At 41.0% G+C, this 27,574-nt stretch overlaps 1 protein-coding gene across 6 annotated transcripts in view; it reads right to left on the bottom strand.

Moving 5' to 3' along the window:
* LOC310677906 (uncharacterized protein) overlaps positions 1-27,574 on the bottom strand; it is a 64,462-nt gene that overhangs the window by 27,909 nt on the left and 8,979 nt on the right. Inside the window, exon 3 of one of the 6 annotated variants that reach the window (XR_014511503.1) lies at positions 5,086-5,147. The exons of 4 other annotated variants lie outside the window; for them this stretch is intronic. Coding sequence is in view for 1 of the 2 variants with exons in the window: in XM_083441133.1 (XP_083297259.1) it covers positions 18,267-18,539 (273 nt within the window). In the remaining variant the exon portion in view is untranslated. Of the gene's footprint in view, positions 1-5,085; positions 5,148-17,267; positions 18,540-27,574 lie in introns of those variants that run through there. One more of the 6 variants, XM_083441133.1, reaches the window with a different exon arrangement.

The following is a 27,574-nucleotide window of genomic DNA, read 5'->3' as shown; positions in this document are numbered from 1 at the left end:
AGCCGGGGTGGAAGGAGAAAAGCAGAGCCTGTTTTCTTTAAAGGAGCAAATTGGGAGAGGAGAGGAGCCTTCTGCTCTTATACCCCTCTTCTGCATTATTAGCAGCATCCTTCTCCACCCACCCCACGCGTGCTTCTTGTCCCTTGAGTGCTTTTCCTTCCCTCCCCACTTAAAACGTGGTTACAAAGCACAGATCCACATGGCTCCTCAGGATTTTTGCACTCGGTCACCCCAAACTCACCATCAGATCACATAGCACGCACTCACTGTTGCCTGGGGCCACAGTGGTGCAAAAACATGGTTACAAAGCATGGATCCACATGGATCCTCAGGATTTTTGCATTGGGCTACCCCAAACTCACTGTCAGATCACATGTCTGTGGCCACAGCATGAACCACAAAAATCATACATCCACTATTTTGTTTAGAATTTTTTTTTTCTTGTTTTCCTCCTCTAAAAACTTTGTGCGTGTTATGGTCCGGTGCGTGTTATAGAGCGAAAAATACGGTAACTCTGAAGATGTTTTCCGTTTACTAGTGAGTTACCAAACACCAGAGGTGGGGAACCTGAGAGCTCTCCAGATGCTGAGCCCACATTGTTATCAGTCCCAGTCAGCACTGTCAGGGATGAGGAAGTTGGAGTCCAGCAACATCTGGGGGTCTGCTAAACTGGCCATGTGTCCCATAGCCAGGAGGGGACACTCTCCTCATTTTGAGGAGTCCTTTATATAACAGGCTGTCTAGTCTTTGGTCTGCCATGCTGCTCTTGGACTAGGTAGGTCTAGGTTCAGTCCCTTTCCTCTTCCTCAGTTAAGCCACTAGCTCTCAATCTAACCTCCTCACAGAGTTGATGTAAGGGAAGCCTCGTGCATCCCAATCTAAGCTTCTTCAAGGAAGGGTTGGATTAAAATGTGATAAATAAATCAAAAGTTGGATTAAGAATTCAGAGATAGTTCTGAATGAGAAGACAGTGTGTTACTGGCAGGCCCCCTTTGTAACTAACCCATTTTAGAACCACTAGTCTGTTCCTTATAAGCCTGCTTTAAATCGCCTCAAAATGATGACAATCTACAAGTAGATGCTGAAATTCCAAAGAGCAGAGAGAGAGAGAGAGAGAGAGAGAGAGAGAGAGAGAGAGAATGAGAACACAGGAGGAAAGTGAGAGATTTATCACAATTGACTAACAAACTCCCAAACTTAGGAAAAGTGAAATACTCTAGCTTGAGAGAAAAAAGTCCTCTACAGTGACTGATTAACTTATCAAAATTTCACTTGTTTGTCCAAAGCTGAAACCACCTCAGTAACAGAAAGAAAGCTTGAAGAATAGGAGAGGAATAATTGTTACTCAAATTAAGGCAGCTGTTCCGATAAGCCTTTGTTTTCCCGGAGCTTTAAAAAGTCTCCTTTTCCATGTCCATGTTTTGTGTCTTTTCATAGTATTATGACCTTCAGCCACAAATCTGTCATGAGGCCACTTGGCGTAAACCAATCAGAAATGGCATCAATCCTGCTCAGTCTGTTTATGTATTTATAACCATAATAGTGTCGTTCAGAGTATTTCAAAGTTCATGTTGGCAATGCGAATGACAACAATAGTGATCCGATCCCTCGCTTTGCATATTAGATCCATGATCATTCAAGGATCACACACCATTCAAGGTATGGAAGCATCCATTTTCTTTGATGGGACACATTTTTTTTTTTAAGAGTTCCTTTACTGGAACCACAGTTTAGAAAAAAGAAAAGGGAAAAGTAGGAGGGTGGTAGAGCTCAGTGGTAGGGCATATGTAGAAGGTTCTGGGTTCCATCCCTGGTGCAGGAAGGCCTAGAAAAGACTTCTGTCTGAAAACCTGGTGAGCCAAAGGCTTGAGTTAGATGGGCAAGTGGTCTAACTGGGAATAACAGCTTACTCTTTAAGTTGCTGCTATGTGTTATAATTAAAATAGAGAGCTGTGGTCTATTTCAGCAACACTGTTTCAGTTAACATTTAACTGGACCTCAGCCTTCCAAAAGACCAAAGCAAAAGTGAGAACAAAATGCAACCCCCCCCCCCAAGAGTGTTTAAATGACAGTAGATTGTGAAAGGTGTAGAATAATGATGCAAACTGAATACAGTGGAACCTTGGGTTGCGAACGTGATCCGTGTGGGAGGCATGTTCACAACCCGCAGTGTTCGCAACCCGCAGCACCACGTCTGCGCACACGCAGGTCGTGATTCGGCACTTCTGCACATGTGCAAAGCGCGATTTAGCTCTTCTGCGCATGCCTGAGTGCCGAAACCTGGAAGTAACCCATTCTGGAACTTCTGGGTTTGGCGCGGTGCGCAACCCAAAAATGCATAACCTTAAGTGTCTGTAACCCGAGGTACCACTGTACCAGACAGGACTGGAACACAGAAAAGGCATGCAGTAGAATTAATTCATCTACTGTGCTTTAATTGAAAGCTTAACAAGTGGATTCTCCTTTCAAATCACTCCACTCATAAGCTGCACTTTATGAGGACTAGATACAGTATAGAAATATATATGTACAGTGCGACCCCAGAAAGTTGCCTCTGGATTGCATTCCCATTTGTTCAATGGAACTTCCTTCCAGTCCATGCAGTGCTTGTCTGAGGTCCAGGATGGGAGTTTTGCTAGAATAAAGTTATAAACTCAATCAAGACTTAGCCCTCCAAGGCCCAGGTCATCCTTCAAAATCCATCCTTCTTCAAATTTTGCAATGTAGTTCTTAAGTAATGCATGCAAAAAAATTCTATATTGTGGTAAAGTACCCCAAAATGCATATATTGGTGAAAATAACATGCAGAAATATATTATTTTAGGGTGAATCATATTGCAAAAATGTGTATTTTTAAATATATTTTTTTCTAGTTGTAGAAAGAAAGGCACCTTTTAAAAAAAAATAATGAAAGGCATTAGTGACTTCTAATATAACACCCTCATTATTTAGGATGGAAAAGATCTCTAAGTGGTTCCTTAAAGGCAATCTAAAATACTCATTTAAAATAATAAAATAAACCTGAAAATAAATATTAAAATAAAATCAGTAATTTTAAAACAATTATATTTAGTAAAGTGGCACGGGAGGTAAGAGTGAATCTCTACACTGGAGACTTCAAATAAATATAATTGTTGTTTCTGAATTCCCCCCCAGGTGTTTTACAAAAAGTATTTGGCACAGAAATAAAATTCACCTTTGTAATTGGCAAATATCAGAGGACAAGGCAATAGTGATCAGGTTTTTGTTTCATACACACAGATTTCAGCAGTTCATGGCATGAATCTCATATTCCAGAGATTACTATGGCTCCCTCTAGAAATTTCACTTACGTTTATTGGGAGTGAACACACAGGCTGAACTGATCAGCTTGTCTCCAAATATGGCAACCATGACAGTCAGCTTGCAGTGTGTGTTGCTTTTAGGCCAGACTTTGGAATGGACAAAGCATTTGTAAACAATACTTACCCAGTGGATAGATTAAAAGCAGGAATAAGAATTTAAGGTTTGGATGTGCACCATGACTGGTCTAGTATAGGATGTCTTCCCCAAAAGCAGATGACTAGACCAATCAAAAGAACGTTGATGTAGGGTTGTCATACATCCAGAATTTCCCAGACATAGCTGGGATCTGGCCGCTGGGAACAGTGTCTGGGTGGAAATCGCTGAAACATCCAGGAAAATACGGATGTATGGCAACCCATGTCGGCTGTGTCATTTTGGCGATTTCCCCTAAAAATAGCTCCGAAAGCTCAACAGCTTTATCCAAAAAACCCTTTTGTGTCCAGATTTTCACTTTTTGAAATATGGCAAGCCTAGTTCTGACTGATTCAGTTCTGGAGGGTAACGATATCAGTTTGCATCTCTAAAATGGAAACATGAAAATTAGACATTAATACTATGTTTTTAAATACTATTAAAATGAGTTATATTATTCACAAACAGTGTACTCATTGTCAAAAACCACATAAACACCACCACACAGTTCTCTAATGTGGTAGGATGTTTTAAACACAAAAAGCACTGACCAAAGTTTTTACAGTTACCATTTTGGAGGCTATTCATTCTCCAAGATGGCTCCTTACCGGAAATTTACTGGAAAACTGAAATTTACATTTTGAGTGAAACCCAAGTATGAAAATGCATACATGTAGAAAAATCTATTTTTTGTGATTTATTATGTGGAAAAGACATTAGCTCAGGTCCAGAGCAAATGATTTTTCATTGCTGTAGGACATAGGCTTCATTCTCTGGTGTTTTCAGGTCATAGGGTTGGGAATGGTCTCTTCCAGCAGTGTTGGAGAATGATTGAAAAAGTGGTAATTAGTGGGCTCAATGGCTCTGTTTTCTGTATCAGTGCAAAGCAGTATCATATGTTCATATTTCTAACTGAAAGGGACTCACAGCGGCTTATTGTATTGTAACAAATTGTAAAATGGCATCAGAATCAGTTCCTACAAATGGAGTGTGTAATGGAATGGTAGCAAACATGAATTAACCAGAGGTTCTATGGAAACATAGACAGTAAGACACATTGGGAATTGAGAGCCTCATGCGGGAAGCATTAGTATCCCAAGAATCTATTTGTACCTGTTTCACAACAACATATTTTATTTTAAAAAGTGATAGTGGTAAAAAAATATCGGAGAAGAAATGACACCTTGATGTCTCATGTTCTTCACCACAATTTCCTCTGTACCCATGGCTTTGTGTGCTGTTCAGAACAAGCATGTTTTTCTTTCCCAGTTGCTTCCTCCACCTAGTAGTATCTGAAAAGCCATCTATGTATTTTCTGCTTCGTAAACCCTTCACTACAGTAAATCTTTCAGAATCACTGAGAGGAGAGCTTTGCGAAGTGATTGTTGCCACAGCAAGAGAAATGCCTGGACTTCATCAGAGCACAACTTGCTATTACAGCCAAACCTAGTGGTCTTAGTTTGTATTGGCAAAGTGATAAAACCAGATTCAAGGTCTTATCCAAAGTTGGCTTAGATACAACAGAGAGAGCAGTTTTAACTCTGTTTGGTGATACTCTGTCATCTAATTACAATGTATGTAAAGCAGCTGAAATTGTTAAACACTCACATAATGAGGAGTCGAATTTCACTGCAGAGCAGTGGCTTATTATGTCACAAAGAGTCAGGAATCTGAAAGAGAAATTTACATTCCATTTTTCTCTGTATTTTTCTGTTGTGAACTGCCGTAGGACCTCCAGATGAAGGGTGGTATAGAAATGTAATAAATATATATCAGTGAAATTCATGATCACTGTATGGCCAAAGTTAAGCATTTTTATGTGCTTAAAATCAAAATTCCTATACACACGGGTCCCACTATCCAAACACTAATTATAAGAAAATTCACTTATCCAAACTTGGGTAATTAATACCCAAAGTTCCCTGTACTCAGATTCAGATATCCAAATAGCTGGACCTGTGTGTGGTGCTGTAAACAAATAAGGTGACTTAAACAAGCCTTCCTTTTTGTGTTTTGCTAGTCCATGGCAGCTGTTTTGCCAGAAACCATGGTGGGAGGGAGGGAGAAGTAAGGAGGCAGAGATTGGGCAAATAAAATAACAGTTTTTTCCTCCCTTGTTTGCCTTTTGCAAGATTTCAGTGTTCGGAAATGCATTAAAAAATTCCCCACAGGAATCCATGGAAATTTTCAACTCATTATGCAAACACTCACCTAAGAAGCGATTTCCTGAGAAAGCATTGTGTTGGGATAGTAGGAACTGGGTGTACATCATAGCTGTCAACGTTTCCCTTTTTTAAAGGGAAATTCCCTTATTCTGAATAGGATTCCTCGCAAGAAAAGGGAAAAGTTGACAGCTATGGCGTACATATCTTAGAGGTAAATTCTATTATGTTAAAAGAGGCTTACTCCCAAGTAAGTGGGTACAGCATTGCAACATATCCCGCTGAAATCAGTTGGACTAAAATGTGCAAGGCTCTCAAGGCTACAAGGAAAAAATTGTCAAGAGTAATGCCTCCATGAGAAGGACTCACAGCTATGCATGCTAGTCTGCCCTCAGTGTTATCAGGTGCACTGGCCCAGCTTAGAACTTTCCCATGATGAGAAGGAATATCAAGGAGGATTCTAAACAGGTTTGGGTGAACACATTTAAGATTCTTTTTGTGATTAGGAACCCTAAAAATGGCAGGCTTCCTGATCAGAGGGAAGATTTAAGCACGTTCTGTTGAATACCCTCAGAATCTCCCTTCAGACCTTCCATCTCAATGTGGGAAGGTCTGCAGAGGACAAGCAGGTGTGGGAGGGGGCATGGCCTACAAATGCATCCCTGCCTGCTCCCCACTTTTAGCCCCCTTGCCCTTAGATGAAAGTCCGAATGAGAGTTCAAGCCATTTAGGCAAATGGTACTGTGCTACACTTTATCTCTTCCCAATTCTATTTCGGAGGCTTAGGAAAACAGATTTATCGTATATGAATTCATTTTATCTTCAAAACAACTCTGTAAATTAAGTTGGACAGAGAGGCTGTGGCATTGTTCCCATTACTCCCCCAGGCAGACTGTAATGACTTGCCATTTTTGTATTTTTGATTTTAATTCTTGAGGAGCCTTATTGGGTCATGTGGAATGAAAATTTGTTTGAGGAAACTCTGCGAGGTAGTTAGGATTGATTTTTTTAAAATCTCATCTCAGTGTAGGGTGGACCAAACAGATTCTTGAAACCCATTCCTGTTCAGCACATTTATGTATTTGTGCCTGTATTTAGATTTTTAGGTCTTGATGGAGGCCTCCCGCTTTTCTAAGGCCTCACTCCTGCTGTTCTGAAACATTGGTCTTTTAGCATGAAGAGCTAAACTGCTTGCTGTTAACAAGCACCATGACAAAACATTGGTCTTTTAGTACTAAGAAGCAAGTGGTCTAGAACCATGATAAAACCATTTCCTTTGTATACCCTTCTCTGAGTGCTGAGACACTTCCAAGCCAGTGCTACCTCAGTTTCCTTTGAATGCAATAAAGTGCTGGAAACTGAAGGTATAATAACTTTACAAATAAACAAGCAGATCATAAAAGGAGACAAGGAAGCATTCCTACAAGGCAGCAGATTCACTACTCTGCCTCAGAGCCCTCTAGACTGGTGGTTCCCAAACTTATTTTGGCCATGCCCCACCTAAGCATCTCTGAAATCCTGATCCCCCCCCCCACGTGGAGGAAGCCTAAAAGACCATTCACTGTTAATAAGTCATTCCCGAATTGCCCCTGTTAAAAATCAAATTGCCCCCCTGTGCCCCAAGTTGGGAACCATGGCCCTAGACAGACGATCAAAGGTGCTTCACTTTCAACAGTCATTTCCTCTTTGTCCTTGTCTATTTCTCTTTGACTGAAGATACAAAACTGTTGTTTCTCAGATGGTTTCGCAATCTGTCAAACACTCATCACAGACACTACTTCTGCAGGTGAACTGCCCCCTCACCATCCACATTAAGAAGTGGGGTGTAAGACTGCAAACTCTGTAGTCCCTGCTGGACTACTTTAACTCATTTCATCCCTATTGACCACAAAGAGTGGAGCTGATGGGACCTAAAGTCCAACAACATCTGGAGATTCAGGTCCCCCAGCGCTGCATTAAATGAACTACAATCCTTTTCTTAGATCCCAAACTCTAATCAGTTGACACATTAGGACAAACCCAAAGTGACTGATCCAGTCACACACGTGAGAAAGCAAACTCATAGCACTATTTATTTATGACATTTCCTCCATTCAAAGTTACAAGTGAACCTTTTGTTTCCATTACGAGACATTTTGTCTAGATCCCCCAGCCTGACGTCGTTTACATCTGCAGGCGTAACACTGATTTGCTATTGTGGTTTACGTCACCTTTCTGTTTTCATGTCCACTTGGATCTAATGCCCTCACTCATTTTCTAGAGCATTAAACATGACCCCATTCTCTGATGCTGACCCTTGCTGTCATGACAACAGAGTCAGGTTTTGCTGCATGCCCACTTTACCAAGCCCTTGAAACTGAGGCAGCTGAACTGTAATTCATGTTATTTCAAATATTATGTGAATGGGAGCGTGGTGCTCCTCTGACCTGAGGTATTTGCTGCGATTCAAATGGCTAATTGTCCCATTTCAGTCCATTTCCCAGTTGCTACATTGTGGGAAAGAGGTGAAGTGGTCACATAGTCAAAACACACAACGCTAAGAAAGGCCAAAGAGGGTCCAGAACAAAACAGGAAATAGCAAAGAAGGGACAAAGGTTGGGGTTGCCCTCAGAAACAGGGCAAATCTACCTAACCTTTTTTTATTTATCTCAGCTCTCCTCTGCCCTCAATTTTGTGGTATGTTTTGTTGACTCTGCCTTTTAACAATTTTCTTCCAGAGTATTCTGCATATCAATGGTGCCTATTCAAGCAGAGGGGACTAAGAATCCCAGAATCCTTTTCTTTTTATCTTTCATAGATGTAAGGAATAACTATACATATTATACGGGTCATGTCCATTTGGAAATCAGAGAAAGAGTGGCTAGTTCTTTCACTGCATTCTACACTGCTCCAGGTACATTCCCACCAGAGCCCTCAAATTCCATATTTTTTCCATATGCTTTTCTTGGATTGTGGGAGAAATCGATTCAAGAAGTACAAATAGAGGGCTCATCCACACTTCACTTGCCCTGCACCCAGAAAGCATGGGTCTAGTGCAGGCTTCCTCAAACTCGGCCCTCCAGATGTTTCGAGACTACAATTCCCATTGTCCCTGACCCTAGTCCTGCTAGCTAGGGATCATGGGAGTTGTAGGCCAAAAAATCTGGAGGGCCGAGTTTGAGGAAGCCTGGTCCAGTGGTTTTCCCCTTGCCCCATTCCATTCCCAGGGAAAACCCACTCTTTAACTTTAAACTGAAACAAATGGCAATATGTGGGAAACCTGATTGCTCTTTGCTTCAATTGAGCACTAAAGAGCAGTTTTCTCCAGGGGAAAGGAGCAGGACAAGAGGAAGTGTGGATAAGGCCTCTATTTGTACTTCTCAGACCAATATGTAAACCAAGACACAATTCTCCAGCTAAACAAAGTGTGTATGAAATGCATATATTAATGAAAATTGCAGAAAGAAACCTGCATTATTCTGGGTGAACTTGCAAAAAAGTGTATACTTGGAGAAATTAGCAGTACAATGCTGACATATTTTAATGAGGATTTTTTAAAAAAACAAACAGCAGATAACAACAACACTAGTTATGAGCAAATGTAGAAAAATGAATTCAAGATTGGAACAATAAGTAATGGAGAGAGACTGAAATTGACAAAGTTGCTACATTTAATGTATGCTACTTGGTACCACAGAGCCTAGGACTTGCCGATCAGAAGGTCAGTGGTTCGAATCCCCGCAACGGCGTGAGCTCCCGTTGCTCGGTCCCTGCTCCTGCAACCCCAGAGTCGGCCACAACTGGACCTAATGGTCAGGGGTCCCTTTACCTTTACTTGATATCACAACACTTGATGACTATGGGTGGTAGTCAACAGAGGTTTACTCAGAGTAGACACTATGAAATTAATACACATGACTAAGGGTGATTAATTTCTTTGGGTCTACTCTCAACATAACTTCGTTGACTATTACTCTTACAGCTGGACTTGTGAACTGTTTCCATGTATTGTGTTCATTGTTATGTTTTGTGTGCTGACTGTTTTGTAGACGGAAGCTGAAGTCATTGAGTGATGGGCATGAATGCGTGAGCTCACCCTGAGCCACATAATCTTCACTGCAGATTAATGGAGTCACTGGTGTGATTGTGGTGTCAGGATCTTCTGTTCTGGGACATACCATGCAATAATGTTCCTGATTTAAGAGTCATAAATCTGGACCTTGGAATGTCTTCATCTTTTTGCTTTTCCCAAGTATGCCAACATTCTTTTGAGGATATTGCTGTCACATATTTAAGCAGATATACGAAATAGGTATACTCCAGAAAAATAACCATTTTAGCTTGCAGTAACACAAAGATTAAATGTGCTACAGCCTATTTAGAGGGTCTTGTGCACAGCTGATATGTCTTGCATAATGTTCTTTTTCTTCTTCTTCTTTTACTAGACAACCTGTGTTTTTGATTTACAAATCAAGAAAGCTTATTCAGGATAATGTAATAGTTAAGGCAGAACTAATCTCTTTTAAGTGATCCACGGTATACAGTCTTCCTTACAAATAAAAGAAGTGTCTTGCAGGATTATAGAATCATAGAATTGGAGAATTGGAAGGGACCACAAGGGTCATCTAGTCCAACCCCCTTTTCACCCAATGTAGGACTCGAACCTGAGATTGAGAGTCTCATGCTTTACTGACTGAGCTATCCTAGCTCCTGCAAACTAGAATTATTTGCAAAATTCCAAGTAGCCCACAGGAACTAGTTGATCCACCTGAAATTGGCCAATGACTCACTCAAATTTGTGTCCACCCCAATTTATGGTACACAGATATTTTTAAAAATAATAATAATCATTGCTGTTATAGCATGAGCAGTGTTGACCCCAGTCAAGAGTGTAAAGATGACTATGGCACTGATCATTTTGCCTAGCCATTACATCACTAAAGTTGTAAAGTTGAATGCTTAGTATGTCTGAAAATGGCTGGTACTCCCCAACAACTAATGCATTTCACATGTTGGATAATGAGTAGAAAATAGAAAGGCAGATAACACCACAAAGTCCAGATTCAAAAAGCCTGTAACAGTGCAAATAGAAAAGCAAATTATTCTATGTCTTTAGACTGTCCAAGTAGCAATATATTGTGACCTATGGTCAGTAACAAAAGTAGCAACCCCACCTGCAATTTTTTTTTTTTTTAAAGTCACATTTCCTTGGCTTTTGACTCCCACAAGCCCATTATCAGTTTTTTCAACCTAAAACATACTGCACTACAAAGTAAACAGATGCATTTAATTTCACTTAATTAAAATTAATCCTATATTTCTTTTATAATGAGAGTGAAAACTGTACAGATTTAATTTGAACCCCATTAAGGGTCAAACTATGCTATCCAGTCTGTGATTGGCTGTTTTCCATCAGTTTTGACATGTTTTATTCAGTGTTCCTTCTCTGTCAGATCAGATATATTTGCAATATAAGCTTTGCTCTCAGAATGACCAGCTTCACAGCCAGCCATGATGGTGGTGGGGAGAGAATGAAACAGATCACATATTATATCTTATGCTTTCTTTTTTTCCAGCTAAACATAACTGTATAATTCTCAGGTGTTTTAAAGAGGAACACCACTAAGGCCTGTAGAGCACTGGGCTAAAGTACACATTTTGTATCCATTCTTCCACTAAAATACATGTTTTGCATGCATTTTCACCTAAAATATGCATTGTTCTGCACATTTTGTGAACTGAAATTTGGAGGCTTGCCTAATCCAGTTGCATTCTGGTCCATATATAGATACAGGTGAAAGTGCATGCTAAAATATATATTTTAGTGGAAGAATGGATACAAAATGTGTGCTTTAGGGGAAAGTGCATACCATTTAAAAACAAAGTTTTCAGAAAAAAATGTGATGGAACAAACCTATGATTTAGCACAGGTGTGTGGAACCTTTGGACCTCCAGATGTTGCTGGACTATAGCATCCACCGTCTCTGGCCATTGGCCATGCTGGCTGGAGCTCATGGGAGTTGTAGTTCAGCAACATCTGGAGGGCCAAACTTTGCAAAACTGACCTACAATAAAAATAGATTGATCCATCCATGGATCCCTCCTTCATACGTGACTCTGACTTTCTTCCATTCCAAACCGAGTGATGTGAACTACACTGGCTGTCAGTATGCATGTTCCAAAAATTCAGCTGATAGCTTTGTAGTATTGCATATATGTAGCAAAAATTAAAACAAGGTCCTATTTGAGATAACAAATATGGAAAGAATGGTCTCCAAAGTCTGGAAACTATTAAATTTTCACCTTTGAGGTATTGCCTTTCATCCCCTATTGTAGGAAATTCACAACACAAATTTCTGCATGTTTCTCATGAAGAAGTCTCCCATATAAGTGGGTCTGGAACTGCAGTTACAGTTCTACTTGCCCCCATTGAAATCAGTGAGCTAGTTTACTTCCAAGCAGCTCAAGTCCTACTGATCTTAATGGATTAAGAATGGTAAAATACGAATCTGTGCATTGGGCTCATGAAGTCTAAGATTTTACTAAATTAATCCTTGAACAATTCAGGACCCATCTCAGTGCAAAACACCAGAATCCCTCAATCAAGGTACTGAAATTTCTGTCTTGGGCAAAAGCCTCTGATACTGGCAAATATTTTCCTTTCCTTCATAACCAGAACAACCAGGTAAGCTTGCTATCTGGTGCACGGTGAATCAAACCTCACATAGCAGGAACCCAAGAATTTGGGTTTGAATGCCAAGGCTGGGAAATATAAATTAAGAAGGGTGTGCCTATAATAATACACAAAAAGTATTTGTTTCACAACAGTAATCTATAAACCTATCAATATGCTTGTTTGGAGATCTTCTTTGAAGAAACTGCTTTCTACCAGCTAGCTTGTTGTATAACCTTTGGCAGTAAGAGCAAAGACACGGAATAATTAGTGAAGCAATGTGCAGATTAATTTCCACATCACTGCTGAAATGTAAGACATTACTCAGTGTTAGACCATATGTGTTGTATACAGAAAGTACTTAACAATGCACCTTGGAATGCTGGGTTGGAAAGACCTCTGAGTGACTCTTGGAAAAGCAGCTGCCACACACCTTTTGACTTTGTAATACAAGGAAACATCTGTGGAGACCCCTACACAAGTGCCTCCTCTGAACAGCTTTGGCAGATGACTTTAGGAGAGAGGGCTTCTTCAGTGATGGCACCCTGGCTATGGAAAGCCTTCCCCAGTGAGATCTGCCTGGTGCACTCCTTGATGTCAGTTCAGAATCAGGCAAATATATGTTTTATTTCCCCAGGGCTTTTGATTGGCTATAGGCAGGACCGGCTTTAGATGAAGAGAGTCCCTAGGCTACTCCACTTGTGAGGCCCCTCTCTATCACCCACCCTCACAACTAGAAGAAAATGGAAGAGTGTTATAAACAAAATTGAGTGAAGCCAAGGATGATGACGGGTATTTAAAATTCTACAATTCACAATTTCTCCTCTAAAAGACATAAGATATTATTGTTAAAGGGCAGGGCGAAGGCCTCTTATATACCTGCTGGGATTGACAAGGCATCTGACCCTCACCTGAATCTCCTAACTCTCCTGACAGGTGATTTGGTCTGAAGCCACAGTGTGGAAATAAAGGATGAGATTGCCCACCAGATACCAGGCACTCTACTATTTAAATTAGGCCCCAGTGTTTTTGTTAAAATCCCCTTCTCAATTAAGTAATCCATTTTAATCTAGAATTAAAATTATCAAAACTTTCTTATTTGTTAATTCAAGCAAGTAACCTACTGCTCTCACTTCAATACAAACAGTATTTCTACCTGCAACACGCTTGAGCAAACCTGCTCTTCTTCCTTTCACAGATATTTTGTTGCCATTTGCAACTGTAGCTGCCTCTGATTAGTTATTTAACTCTTGGGAGAAATAATTAGCATCACACGTCATGTGCATGGAAGTTGCTGAACCAATTACCAACCAACTAGAAGGATTACTGTTAACAGCACCAGTTTTGCTATAACTTGATATTGCTGGATAGTTTTGACGAACTGCAAAAGCATTTTTAGTTTGCTTTCTGTTGCCACCCTGGAACTTTTCTTTATTATTGCCACTAATATTAAGCATTTGTTCTGATGTGTTTACAGGGTGGTTATATGACAAGGAGTATTTTTCTTGCATTCACCCTGATATGCTTGTGGGGTGTTTACACATCTTCCCAATAATCATTTGCTCATACTATAATGTTTTACAATTTTTATTTTTGTTATATGAATAACTAAATAAAGCATTACAAAGGTAGAAAACACAGAGGACAAAGAAAACATACAAAAAAACATTTCAAAAGCATAGATCTGTACCTAAAATTAAAACTCAAAAGTACAATGAAGCAAGTATTCCAGACCTCAATTGTAGATTGTTGCTGTTAATATATGTAATAAAGTTCCACCCAATTGCATAAAAAGTTCCAATGCATTTCCGCATCACTTTCCAACACAAAGTCTATTTTTTTGAAAAGTGGATTTGTTGCACAAAGGTAACAGAGCCCTGTAATCCTTTTAAAATGTGCACACCTGAAGAGCACACCTCGAATCCTTACTGCAAAATAGTGGCTGTCTGGAGGCACCCTTCATTTTTATGCTGTTTTTCCTCTGGAATGCTGTATTTATACTTTTATTGTTATTGACTGATAAATTGTCTTCTGTCTTGCTAACAACTGCCTTGAGAACTCTGGTACAGGGTGGCCTATAAAATACTACAAACAGATAAGCAGACAAACCAATGCTCTGACTTTAGAATACAGTACATTCCTAGCTACCTACAATAGTGGCTAATGTGGTTGGGCAGAGCCACAGAGATGCTTTCCCAACACTGGCATCATTACAGCTCACCTGGATGGGGTCAGGGCCTCAGTACAGCCAGCGTGGCACTTGTGCTGGTGTCAGTTGCAGAGCTTATCTGTAGCATCTGGAGGGCAGCTCTGTGACTGTCCCAACACATTGTCCAATACTGACTGTCAGGTCGTTTCCGAGCACAATTCAAAGTATTGGTGCTGACCTTTAAAGCCCTAAATGGCCGCGGTCCATTATATCTGAAGGAGTGTCTCCACCCCCATCGTTCTACCCGGACACTGAGGTCCAGCACCGAGGGCCTTCTGGCGGTTCCCTCACTGCGAGAAGCCAAGTTACAGGGAACCAGGCAGAGGGCCTTCTTGGTAGTGGCGTCCTCCCCGTGGAACGCCCTCCCACCAAATGTCAAAGAGAACAACAACTACCAGACTTTTAGAAGACATCTGAAGGCAGCCCTATTTAGGGAAGATTTTAATGTTTAATGTATTACAGTATTTTAATATATATTTTTTGAAGCCGCCCAGAGTGGCTAGGGAAGCCCAGCCAGATGGGTGGGGTATAAATAATAAATTATTATTATTATTATTATTATTATTATTATTATTATTATTATTATTCAGCTTCACATACCAAGAAACACCATTTGCTTTTATCATGCAATTCAAAAAAGTTCCTCCTTGCCATTTTTTTTTGCAGGGAACTGTATTTCTTTCCAAAGTGCAAGTGTTTCATGGATGTTTTGATTAAGCCAGGGTACATGAGTGTCAGAAATTTATGGCCCAAACAGATGGGATGTTAAATTGGTGAATGTGTCACCTCCCTGTGCACTTTTAACAATAGCAGTGTTGGAGGAGGAAATGATTCCCTCAGGCTTCTACAAAAAAGTTCCCTGGAATTAAATGCCACTGAAATCAGTGCAACTTCTCAGTTAACATGCATAAGGCTCTTGATCAATATTATGGTGATAAATTCCTCTGGAAAAGGAAGCTTAATCCTAGGTTTCACTTTTTCCAAAGAATCTGTGATCCTGTAATGGGGTCACTGGTGTGCTGCTACATTGCAGGATATGATCTCTGAGGTGGAAAAGTGGAGATGGAAGTGTAGAACGGAACGGACAGTCTTCAAAATCAGAAGTGTGAAATTGAACCTGAAGAGAGATAACGTGCAGTAGAAAAGAAGGAATTCCAGTATTTATAGTGTTGGAACTAGAAGGTTGGGATAACAAGCCCACATTATTTTGTTCAGTGCCTTGATATTCAGGAAATGTGAAACAGTCTCCATAATAAAGCACACAAGATTGTGGACATTCAGGAAAGTGAAATCAATGTTTTGAAACTTCACACTCTGAAATTCTAGGTATGACACTTGGGTATGTCTTCTCTTCTTTTTCAAGACACAACTATGACATCAATGGACCACATTGTCCAGAGCTTGTGGAATCTAAAGGGCGTGGGCCACCTTCATCAACATTCAGGACTGACATCAATAAATATAGACAGGAATGGTGTGCCATAAGTCAAGCAAACATGACACTTGCACCTTTCCAATCTGTTTGAAAAGATTCTCCAAGCCAGTAACAGACTCAGCTGGGAGTAGTCAATGTGGTGCCCTCCAGATTATGTTGGACTCTTAGCACATCTCAGATCTAGTCAGGAAGGCCAATGGTCAGGGATGATAGAACTACAACAACATTCTAGATGGTGACACTGGCGACCCTGTAAGCAACAGAACTCAATAGCCAAGGAATACTGCTCCCTCAGTCTCACATGCCATAATGTTTTGGGTACTATGGTAGTAAATAGTTTCTCAAATACGTTATAATAACAACAGGAATAATTATAATAATTGATAATAAAAGGCATATCTTTATAGGAATTTACATGAAGCCCCTGCATGGATTATAAAATGAGATGAACACATGTAGGATTTATATATAGATATATAGATATATTTCCAGCATATATAGCATGTTCCAGATATTAAAATCAACAAACACATTTCATGTTTATTCCTTCATAGAAGTACTATCAATGGGGGGATTTTATAGCATGTGAAGTGGCCAGGTGGAGTTGCTCATCTTCTTGTAACACCTGTTCCAGAACTTCAGCTATGTGGCCCACCCAATTTGGCCTGAGAGGCCATTGACCTCAAACTCTGCCCACGTTTCAACTGGAGTCCTTACCCTGACTAAGCTCCCATGAACCTTCTGAGAAGCACTTTTAATTTGGGCACCTATTTCTCTGCCCTGCTGCTTTCAGTGGGAATTGGAGGCATTCGTAGCTGTTACCATGGTGGTTGCTACCGGTGCTCTGTTGGATTCCTTGGTTACCAGGCACCCTGGAAACATCCTAACTTGTACATCCTATGCAGCACCACCCACCTTCCACTTTTGGAGGAAGTGGGTCGTCATGGTGTCACATTGTATGTATTAGTTTTTAATCACGATGGTTACCTGTTTTGTTCACCTTATTCTCCCACCCACCCCTGCCCCATTTGCCACTAAAGGCAGAGTGCTTCTGAGATTGGGCAGAGTCCAGTCTGCAGTAAAACCTGCTGTGAGGCAGCCAGGCCCCCTTTTCCACACCCCAACCATTAAGCCATTGGTGGGGGACCTGTAATGTACTATTTTTAGAATGTTGGATTATTTTGACTGTTGTTAGCCTCCCTGAGCCCAGCTTTGGCTGGGGAGGGCGGGGTATAAATAAAATTTATTATTATTATTATTTATTATGCTGAAAGGAAACTTATTTTTAATTTAATTTAATTTTTTAATTTTTTCCTTTGTGTTTTGCACTACCCACTTTTTCCATGCCCAGGTAAAGAAGCAAAGCTGGTATCTGTAAGGACTAGGGCCTTTTTAGTGGTGATGCCCTTTTTTGCAGAATGCTGTTGGCCTTGTGCCGAGACCCTCATTCATTGATGGATCCCTTCTGGCCTTTAGGAAGCCTATAAAGACTGTTTTCCTTCTTCAGCCTCAGATTCAGGTTTTAATTGTTCTGTTATGCTGGTTGGTTTCAAATTATGCATGCTGAGGAGGACCTAGAATTGGATGGAAAGGCAGGAAAGAAAGAAATGTTGATGCTGTGCTGGACTGATTCACAAGCAGCTCCCTCTCCAGTGCCCTGTACACTCCAAAACATCAAAGGCATTGTCAATACCTCATAGTCACAGTGCAGATTTATGGAGGAGGAAGGATCAAATTTAAATAATCCCCCTGGGAATCTTCCAGTTTTGTGGATGACTTCACAGACTGTGAACTCATGGAGTCTAAAATCGAGTGCACAGGTTGGCTGAGGAGCTGTGAGAAATTAGATCTCTTGTGTAACCAACCTGTTACCTTTGGAAACCACTTAATGCTCATTTAACTAAACATTTTCTTTGGAGGTTTTTAAACAGACGGTTGCAAATTGGTGTGGTTTGACAGCTACTTAAATGACACCAGGCCATTTCCTCATACAGACCAGGGGGGTGGGGGTGGAATCTTAATGCTATAAACAACATTGTGTAAGACAGGCACGGACTGGAGACAGAATCCAACTTTCCTGGGAGTTGCTTTTGAATCCAGGCAGTCCACTTTTCAAACCCAGTGGCAAGAGACAGTGTTTGTAGGTAGGGGCTGCACACAAATGTCACTAAGCTCTGCATGCTTAATAGCTCTGAATGGGAACATTTTGCCAGATGTTCATTATTTACAGGAAGACGTAATCATCCTTTGCTGAGTTATTCATTCAGGGTCAAATTAGCTGCCGGTGTCACAGTACAGAAATTGCTTGAGAGCGATGGGGCCACGTGTCCTTTACACCGATGCAGGATTTGACCCTCCATGTTTGTTTCCTCGCAGCTTGGTAAACATCGCAAAGGTAGGAGCTAATGAAGCCGAATGACTTGGAACAGCCACCGGGAAGCGTAACTGCAGCATATAAAATTTGCACCGTCTTGGAATGATACTTGAGAGGAGACGCCGATGAACGTTCCAAATGCTTTTGTCTAGTGGAATGACAGCATTGTGTATATCTAGGCTCCAAAACTCTGGCATCCTGGTTTTTGTGTCATGAAGGTCATTATAAAGCTATGAAGCAAACACAAGTCTTAATCTCTTTGTTTGGAGAAAGCTGAAAGTCAAGGAAGGAAAAAACCAGACATTGTTCTTGAGTTTGTGCACTGCAGATTTTTGTACAACCCCCACCACCTCAAGTTAGATATAAACTCATAATGCTGGTCAGGGTGTCCATTACCAATTATGGGGAAAACAGTTTTTTTCCTGATGCTGCTCCCACAGCAGCCCCTTCTCTGATGTTGCTTTTCAGAAGCACACAACTGAGTGTGTTTTATCAATTGTGATGTGTTAAATGAATGAGGGGTTTTGCTATCGCTGGAAGAGATACTCGAGATGTAACATTTTTTTGGATTTTTGTGGGGGGCTTTATGTCACATGTACCTGAATAGGTTTAAGGTCTGTAAGAGCTGTGTGAGCAAAGACATACTGGGTTTAAAAAATATCACTTATTTCACAGATTAAACTAATTGGGGATTAGGCCTCAGGTAAGGTTGGGCTGGATGAATCCCTAGCCAGAATTAAGATTGCCGGAAGAAATATCAACAACCTCAGATATGCAGATGACACAACCTTGATGGCAGAAAGTGAGGAGGTATTAAAGAACCTTTTATTGAGGGTGAAAGAGGAGAGCACAAAATATGGTTTGAAGCTCAACATCAAAAAAACATGGCCACTGGTCCCATCACCTCCTGGCAAATAGAAGGGGAAGAAATGGAGGCAGTGAGAGATTTTACTTTCTTGGGCTCCATGATCACTGCAGATGGTGACCAGCAAACAATGAAAGGAGATGGCCTTGCCCTAAATACCTAACCGACTAGGTGATATAACTGATAGCTGAATTGAGATAATGGGGGGTAATAGATGAGAGGATGAGGCCTTAAGAAAAGAAAGAGATTACCATGGTGTTTGCTGCAAAAACTGCAGAAGTCTCAGCTTTTGCTCATTAACCAACATTAGATCAGAACATTTTAAAGGCATCATTACAGATAATTAAGAAGAAGATGTGTAGGAGTTAAGAAGGTGAGATGGTGTCCTTGTTTCAAGTAAATGTAGAAATAAGTTTGAGTCTCTTTTCAATATATGAGGTTATTTAAAAAAGCCAAAAACCCAAATCCCCCTTAACTAGGATTTGAAATCAGAGTAAGAAGCGTGTGAACAGAAAACCTTGGTTACGAGGGAACCTGGACAGCCATGTGGGAAGGAAAAGGAGCACGGTAAAATTTGTATGTAAAAGAGATGGGGCTATATGTAGAGTGCCCCCGCCTTGTGTCACCCTTCACGTAGGATGAGTTCCTTTGTGTTTTTCTCTTATAAACTTGCCTGCCGAAGGAATGATAGTACGTAAGGAAGAAAAATCACATCAACAACTGGGAAAGCACCAGTGAATAGAGTTGGGGCAAAAGTTTTAAAACAGAGCCAAGCTAAATGTTCTAAATTTCAAGGCATTACATTTCAGAGTCCCTTTTCAAAAGTTGCACAGGTTGTGTAAGTGAGAGTCCTTGCAAATCTTGATGTTTTTCCCTTCATGGTGAAGCTGGAGTGTGTGTGTGTGGGGGGGAATCTTTAAAAATAGATGTTTGACTTCCTGCTTTCTTTGAGTTTCTTTACAGTTTCTGGACCCATGCCCCCAAACACCTTTATCTTCTTTGACAAGTAAGGGGATTAAAGATGTTTGGCACATGCTGGAGCATTTTCTAATCTCTTTGTCAACTGACCTGTGATTTATAAAAGAAGATGTTAGTATCAGTGCAGAATAGCACAACCAAAATATTAGCCCATCACCAGGCTGCTGGTGATCAGGGACAATGATATTGTAAATATGCAGTCCTTGAAAATTACAGTTTGTTCCCAGCAGTAATCAAGCTCTTCCGTTCTCCCCATTAATCTTTATACTTTTTAAAAATAAAGGAAGGCTCTTTAATCTCTTACACACTCTTCTTAAATGGAAATAAAAGTAAGGCAGGGTAACATCAAGATGAAAGTGAGGGCGAGGCTGCAACATCAAGTCATGACTTGCAGGCATGAAAGAAACATCACAGGCATCATGTTCACCACATTGCCTGATTTTTTTTTTATGTTCTACAGTTTCGTGAGAGATCATGACTTGCCCCAAACCACCAGGTAAATACTATATATGAGATCATAATGTTTGAAGCCAACATTTTCCCATATCCATATCATCTATTCTATTCACTGCACCACACTGTCACCCCAATGCTATGCCCATTGCTATATTGCTGTTATATATCATTGCATCTTTGTGGGTAACATATATTTAATCCAAAAACTTTTTAAAACTTCTCTGAAATGTTTTGTGTTTTCTGATACTTAATGTTTAGACACAGGTTTAAAATACCACCCATACTGAATTTAGAAATTTATTCCTCCCCCTCTACACAGACAGGGGGAGAGAGATATTTTTATGGATTGATCCTCAATATTGCAATTTTTGGATTTCTCCCCTTGAGTTGGCAGCTTGATAATAGCTGAGGAGACAATGGTGGTGTATCTGGCTGAATATTTTTAGAGATAGCATATCATCTGATTTTCTATCAAAAAGCTTATTATTAGTAAGAAAGATGGCAAGGGTCTGTAAAAACTGATCCAGAAAACTAGATTAAGTTCTTTTTAGATATGACATAGGAGATCAGTTGTGTAGCCAAACAGTTGCTTTTGAAACCTGTCGCACTACAGTTTAGAACTACCAGGATTTATTTATTTTTGAAAAACATATTATTGCAATTAACTTTCAATCAGGAAGTCACATGAGAAAACCTCACTGCTGATTCCTGCAGACTTAAAATAATCTAGCCTGGGTTTAATTCTGTAGGAACTGAATTGAACAAACTGCATGGTACTCTTTCAAAATCCCCTTGTTACACAAGTTGTTACGCCAGGGAACCTAGAAGATAAGGGACAGAGGAGGCTGTTGTTTGTGACCCCATGGACCAGAGCACGCCAGGCACTCCTGTCTTCCACTGCCTCCCGCAGTTTGGTCAGACTCATGTTTGTAGCTTCGAGAACACTGTCCAACCATCTCGTCCTCTGTCGAGGAGGCTAGACCTTCCTAAAATAAGCCAGCTATGCTAAGCCCACCCTGCTTCAGGTGTCAGGCATAAAATACTGATGTAGCCAAGGTTAATTGATTAACAAGAGAAAGAGATACACCCTGCATTATGCAGTAGATAATTGCACTGGTATGTTTGCTGCTACTTGAGTAGAACTTGATGTGGAAGGAACAGCAGAGCTGAGTAAGCTGATACCCAATAGCCCAGTTTGCATGTAACTCTAAGCTAAACCCTGGGTTAATGCAAACAAGTGAATGTGCAGGTTGCAGATAGAATAGCAGCTGCAGTATGCCTCCCTCAGCCCTCTTGCTGCTGCCCTATGGGGGGCAGAGCAATGGCCTGCCTTGGCATTACGTTCAAACCCAGGTTCATTGTTTGTGTCACTCAACCAAGCAATGTTCTTGGTTTGTCTGGGACAGACAAGCCACAAGACTGGGTTCAGACGTAATGCCAAGCCAAACCATAATTTAGCCCTGAGTGGGTCAGCAGCAGAAGGATCAAGGAAAGAGTGCTGCAACTGCAATCTCTGGGAGCCTGCATGTTTGCTTGCTTAGTTGTTCTTTTTCAAACATTTGCATCTTTTTTTAAAGATTAAAAAGAAAGAGGAAAGAAACACTGCAGGCATGTGGTTTTTGGTTTATTTACAAATGCAGAAGTTGAGCTGACTTTAGTAGAGTGCAGAAATAAACATGCATGCAAGCAGTGCTAAATCCTTCTGCCACATCAGTCCTTTCTTTCAAAATCCAAACAGCTTGCCATTCAACTTAAGACTTATAGCCCAACCTTATGGACGTTTGCTCAGAGTTCTGCATGACTCATTTCCAATAAGTGGGCAAGTCAAATGTTGACCCCTACAGCAGAAGGATGTGATTCGCGTTCAAGAGACTTACGAGAACTAACTGCCTTTTGTTGTGCATAGTTGCCAACAATAAATTTCCCAGCTCAGGAGAAAGCCATTTCCCCCACTGCTTTGTTCAACCCAACAGCATTATTCACAACAGGTAGTGTGTGCATATTAAAAGCAGAGTGAAGCACAGCACAATTTTGGGAGTTCGCCTTCAAACTGAACTGACGGAATCACATGATGGTATAATACATAGATTGGGGACAGACAAGATCTGTTTTGGACTACAACTCTCATCAGCCCCATGATGATGGGAATTGTAATCCATAACATCTGGAGGGCACCTGATAGACACACTATATAGCTTGGGTGAGGGAGCTCAGGCTTGGGATGAAACGTGGTCCTCCAGTTCTCTCTACCTGTCCCTCGGGTACTCTCCCAAGGCTATACCCACATCTCTACATGCCCCATTGTCCCTGCTGAGCCTGGCCAGGATGTGTCATTGAACTCAGATAATGCCTCTTGCTTGGCTGGCGATAAGATAGAGAGGGCTGTGGGAGTGTGTGTGTAGAAAGGGTCCTCGTGTGCAAAGGTACCATTTACATTTTGCCACCCAATCTTTGTCTCTGGCCCTGTCCATGACATGACTCTGGAGAGGCTGCAAAGAACAGAATGTAGACCTCGAGAGCTGAGAAATGTCTCCCACCTCTGCTATATAGGGTTGCCAAAACAATAGCAACAAATAAAAGCAAAATCCAGAGGTGAATCTTTAATTGGAACAGGCCAGGGGGTGATGTGTGAAATGGTATTTGTGGTGCCATCACACACACACACACCTGGAGAGCATACCTTTCCATCCTTTTAGAATCTTTTCCCTTTCCTTCCCAGACTCAGCTACCTTTAGTACCAGTCTGGAAAGTTGAACAATAATTTCTTTCACACTGTGCCGGATGCCAAATGTTTAAGAAAAATGTGGTGGCAAAGATGGAGAGGCAGACAGACTTCAATGCTCTTTTTTCCTTTTCCTTTTCGCATCCCGTTTTCAACAGCTTCTCCTTTGTTTACAGAAGGCATGCTGAAACAAGTTTGGCTTTGTTTCTGTTGGCTATCATTGTAAAATAAACCTTTGCATTAAAACTGAAACAAAGGGAAAGAAATGCACTTTCCTAATAGGTGGGTGACAATAAACTTATCCCGAGAGGGGAAAGGAAGGAAGGGAGCTGTTATTTATTTTCCGAGGCATGAAATTCCTTGCTGTTTGATTGAAGAGCTAATCCCATCGTTTGCAGGCACCAAGGTGCAGATTGCTGTGAAATCCACTTGCGCTGTAGGAAACCAGAGATGTGCTGGTGTGAAGGATCCTCGTTAGTTTTAGCTCAGAGTTGCACTGGCCTCACCATGGCATTAGCAGAACTCTGTTGGTACAAAGATTAAAGCTAGGCAGTGGCTGGAGTGTGGAGGTGGAAGATCTGGCTGCATACAGACCAAATATTTAAAGCACACCTCAATAATCTTGGGAACTGTAGTTTACCCCAGCACCCTTACACTACAATTCTCAGGATTCTTTGAGGCAAAAAAGTGCTTTAAATGTATGGTTCCTATGCCGTCTGCTTTGGGCAGCTCTCTCCCCCTTTGCCTCTACAGTGGGATAGATTCTGACTAACTCTGAAGCCAACTGGGGCTCTCTGTGCTCTAGCTTACTTAGCAAAATGGTTAATCCGGCCCTGCAGTTTAATTTGAGTTAATTCCTTCTTCCATGTGTAGGCTTATTTTAAAAAATTAATAAATCCAGTTACACATTATTTCTATTTTAAAAGCAGAAGTGCTAGGAAAAAACACTGCTTCTTCTTGCATGGATGTGGCACCACAGCCTTCAAATTCTCCCTCTTACTAACTATGCCCTAGTGAATATCTTCAAAACAAAGGGTAGCAGTAGTTCCCAAAGAGACGAAGATCAGAGAGAACTGGCTTTTGTTTATGGAAAGCCTGCTTATGGTGTTGGATATAAAAGCGCATTGTATCCAGCCAATTACTCCCAAGAATTGCCAAAAATCCTACCCAATTATCTTCTAGCTATTCATTTTTGTATTGCGTCCAAAAACAGAATGTGTGAACCCCACTCCCCCAGCTATACCACAGTTGACAGGGCTGACCCAGGACATTTTGCTACCTGAGTCAAAGGATGAGATGTGTCAATCATTTTATGTACAAAAGCCAACTGGCGTGACTGTTAAATCTTACTTAACACTGATGTTTACCTCTGGCTATTGCGGGGCTGGATGTAGGGTTGGTAGGTCAGCCTTCCACTGTCTTGGTGCTGCTTGCCCAGCAACTGCCTCTTGAGGCAGCCAATTCACTGTGCCTAATGGTAGGACTGGCCATGATTGTGGAATCCAACATTGCTGTAGGCATTTCAAATCATATCCCGGATTTGGATTGGGGAAAGTGGATTTCATGATGGGATACTGGGTGGGCATTTACATGTGCAAAGAAGCATGGTCAGGCTGCAGGCTTATACGCATTTAACCTGTGGAGCAAGGCCCATTGAACTTAATGGCCTTACTTCTGTGTAGGATTGTGCTGTCAGTATCAAAGTATTAATCTGCCACCAGATTTTGAAAAAAATCATCTGAATACTGCCATAATCTTACCAGATGGTGTTAGGGATTTGATTCCAAAGCCATTTTACAAACTCTCACTCACACCCCTTCGTCATTATTTCCTTTTTAGCGTGTGCATTTTGTCCCTGCTTGAGAAACAGTGGGTTTGTTCTTCTTATGCCGAGAGCCAGAGTATCAAAACAAAAAGTACTGCAGTGATTTTTATATTTAGAAATGTGCTAAGCATCAACAGTTATTTTTCACAATTGAAATCCTCACATCCAAAACAATGCAAAACTGCCCTGTTCTTTGATTCTAATTAATGCCTTTGTTCTTGGCTTTTTATAAATCTATTGAACAAGGATTAAAGACATTGCTGAAATATGTCTGTACGTCATTTACATTCAATTCACAAATACCATCTTCTCTCCTCCTTGATTACCTCCATGCAGAGTTGTTTATCGTTTGTGCCAGCAAGTGGGAGCAGGGCAAGGACAGAGGAAAACAACATACACATGACACAAGTGAAGATCACGTCCCAGGTGCTGTGAGAAAAAAGTTTGACCGGGTCTATCTGCTGGGTTGTGCTGGAAAGGTGAACAGGAGGCCACCTTTCTGAAAGTGGATGGCACTCTCAGGGCTGTTGTCCCTGAGACCTCTCACAATGTGAGGGATTATGAAGCCCGTCCCTACTCCTTCTTTACTAAAGATTCTGCCTGCATCTGAGTAGGATAGTTATAGAAGAATCCACCACCCCGCAGGGGCAACAGAGTAACTATATATGCCCACAAAAATACTATAAGGAAGGCAACCCCACCCCTGCAAATCCCAACCACCAGTTGGGATCTCAGGTAACATCCTTTCCTGGCCCTGGGGGCCATCTCTGCATTCATAGCGACCACACCATAACAAGGCAATCTGAGTAACACATTGTGGCAAAAAGGGCGGTCAGGGTTGAACCAAATGCTGGAAAACATTGGTCGGGTCCATGTTGGACAGGCCCCTAGATTTCTATAGGCTGCAGCAGAAGAAAGAGGATTTCCCACCATTCAACCCAGTTCAAAACCCAGCCCTGCTCCCCAGCTGCTTCTTGATGGGGCAGGCGGGACTAGCCAGATACATCCTGTTGTAACTTGTAGAAATGATGAACATTATAGGTTTCCTTTCTTCTTCCCCCTCCCACATTTGCCAATGCATCTATTAAGGGAGAACCCTTGGACCTTTGGAATTGCAACTAAACAACTAAAAATTAGATGAAGATGTTTAATTTTAAGGACAAATTTATTAAGGAGGATCACCCAAACAAATGCTGCTAACTGTTGCAGGAACAGAGTTCTCTTTCCCAAAGGTGTTCTTGCTAACCAACCCAGTGCTGTTGGATGAACTGAACCCTACTCAAAACATTTCCCTGGAAATATTTCAATCAATATAGGACTCAGAAGCTCAAGTTCTCACTCCAAAAGATCTCATTACTCATCTTATGACAGCAACACGACTAACTATAGCTAAAGTTTTGAGATAGTTAAATACTAACTTGATGGAAACATGGTTTCAACAATTGTGGGATTTAATTCTTATGGGAAAACTGACAATGAAAATATGAAAATTAAAAAAAACCCAGTAAGAGAGCAGACAAATTTCATGCAGTTTTGACAAAAGAAGAGTTCCAGCATCTCAAAGTGACTTGTGGAAATAAACTTTTATTTGTTGGGCAATAGGACTTGACAAGCTTTTAACTCACCCCTTTTCAAGCACAGAGTGCTGTACTCACCTGTCGGCAGGGAGAGGGGATTCCTGTGTTGTGTTTGTCTGAAAATCAATATAAAAATAAGAAGGAAACTGAGAAGTTAAAAAAGGACAAATCTGGGTCATAGACTGTCCAAGACAACTGAAACTAGAGGTTTTGTGCTTCCTGTGCTTTGAAAACCCCAAATTTTGCAAACAGGATGTGTGCTAAGCCAGCCCAGCTTGATGTTGTTTTCTGGTTTGCCATGCCAAAGTACCAACAAAACTTGTTGACAGCTTTCAGGAAATCATGAAAATAATCTCCTCCTCCCCTGCGCCCAGGTTCTCATTTTCTATGAACAGGAAGCAGACAGTATTGCTTCCATATGTAGGCATAAGAAACTAGTACCATTTTGAGATCTGCCTCTCCATTGCTTCACATTGCTTCATGGTAAGTGTGGCGGCTGCAGCCTAGAAGCAGAGTAGCTGCATCCCAGTAGAATTCAGGAGCACAGAGCTCCCTCTGCTTCCCTCTCTTTGGATGGTTTGTAGAATCATAGTTGCTCCTGCACCATACTTCTTAGTACTCATAGGCACCTGCTCTTCTGTTCTAGGTACAGTATCCTTACTGGTTTCCACTGACACTCTCCTTCCTGTGCTGCAAGATGATGTACCTGGATCTTTCACAGGTTTTCTTAAACAATATTTTCTCTTAAGCCAGATGTATGCACGCATATATGCACCTAAGGTCGTACACATGCATATTCTTGACAACTTTGATGCTGTGCTTTGAGAATATCTAACACTCCA

This window comes from Podarcis tiliguerta (assembly GCF_965153285.1).
Source record: "Podarcis tiliguerta genome assembly, chromosome: 5".
Classification (NCBI taxonomy): Eukaryota; Metazoa; Chordata; class Lepidosauria; order Squamata; family Lacertidae; genus Podarcis; species Podarcis tiliguerta.
The sequence above is the reverse complement of the archived record's forward strand: the minus strand, read 5'-3'. Positions and strand labels throughout refer to the sequence as shown.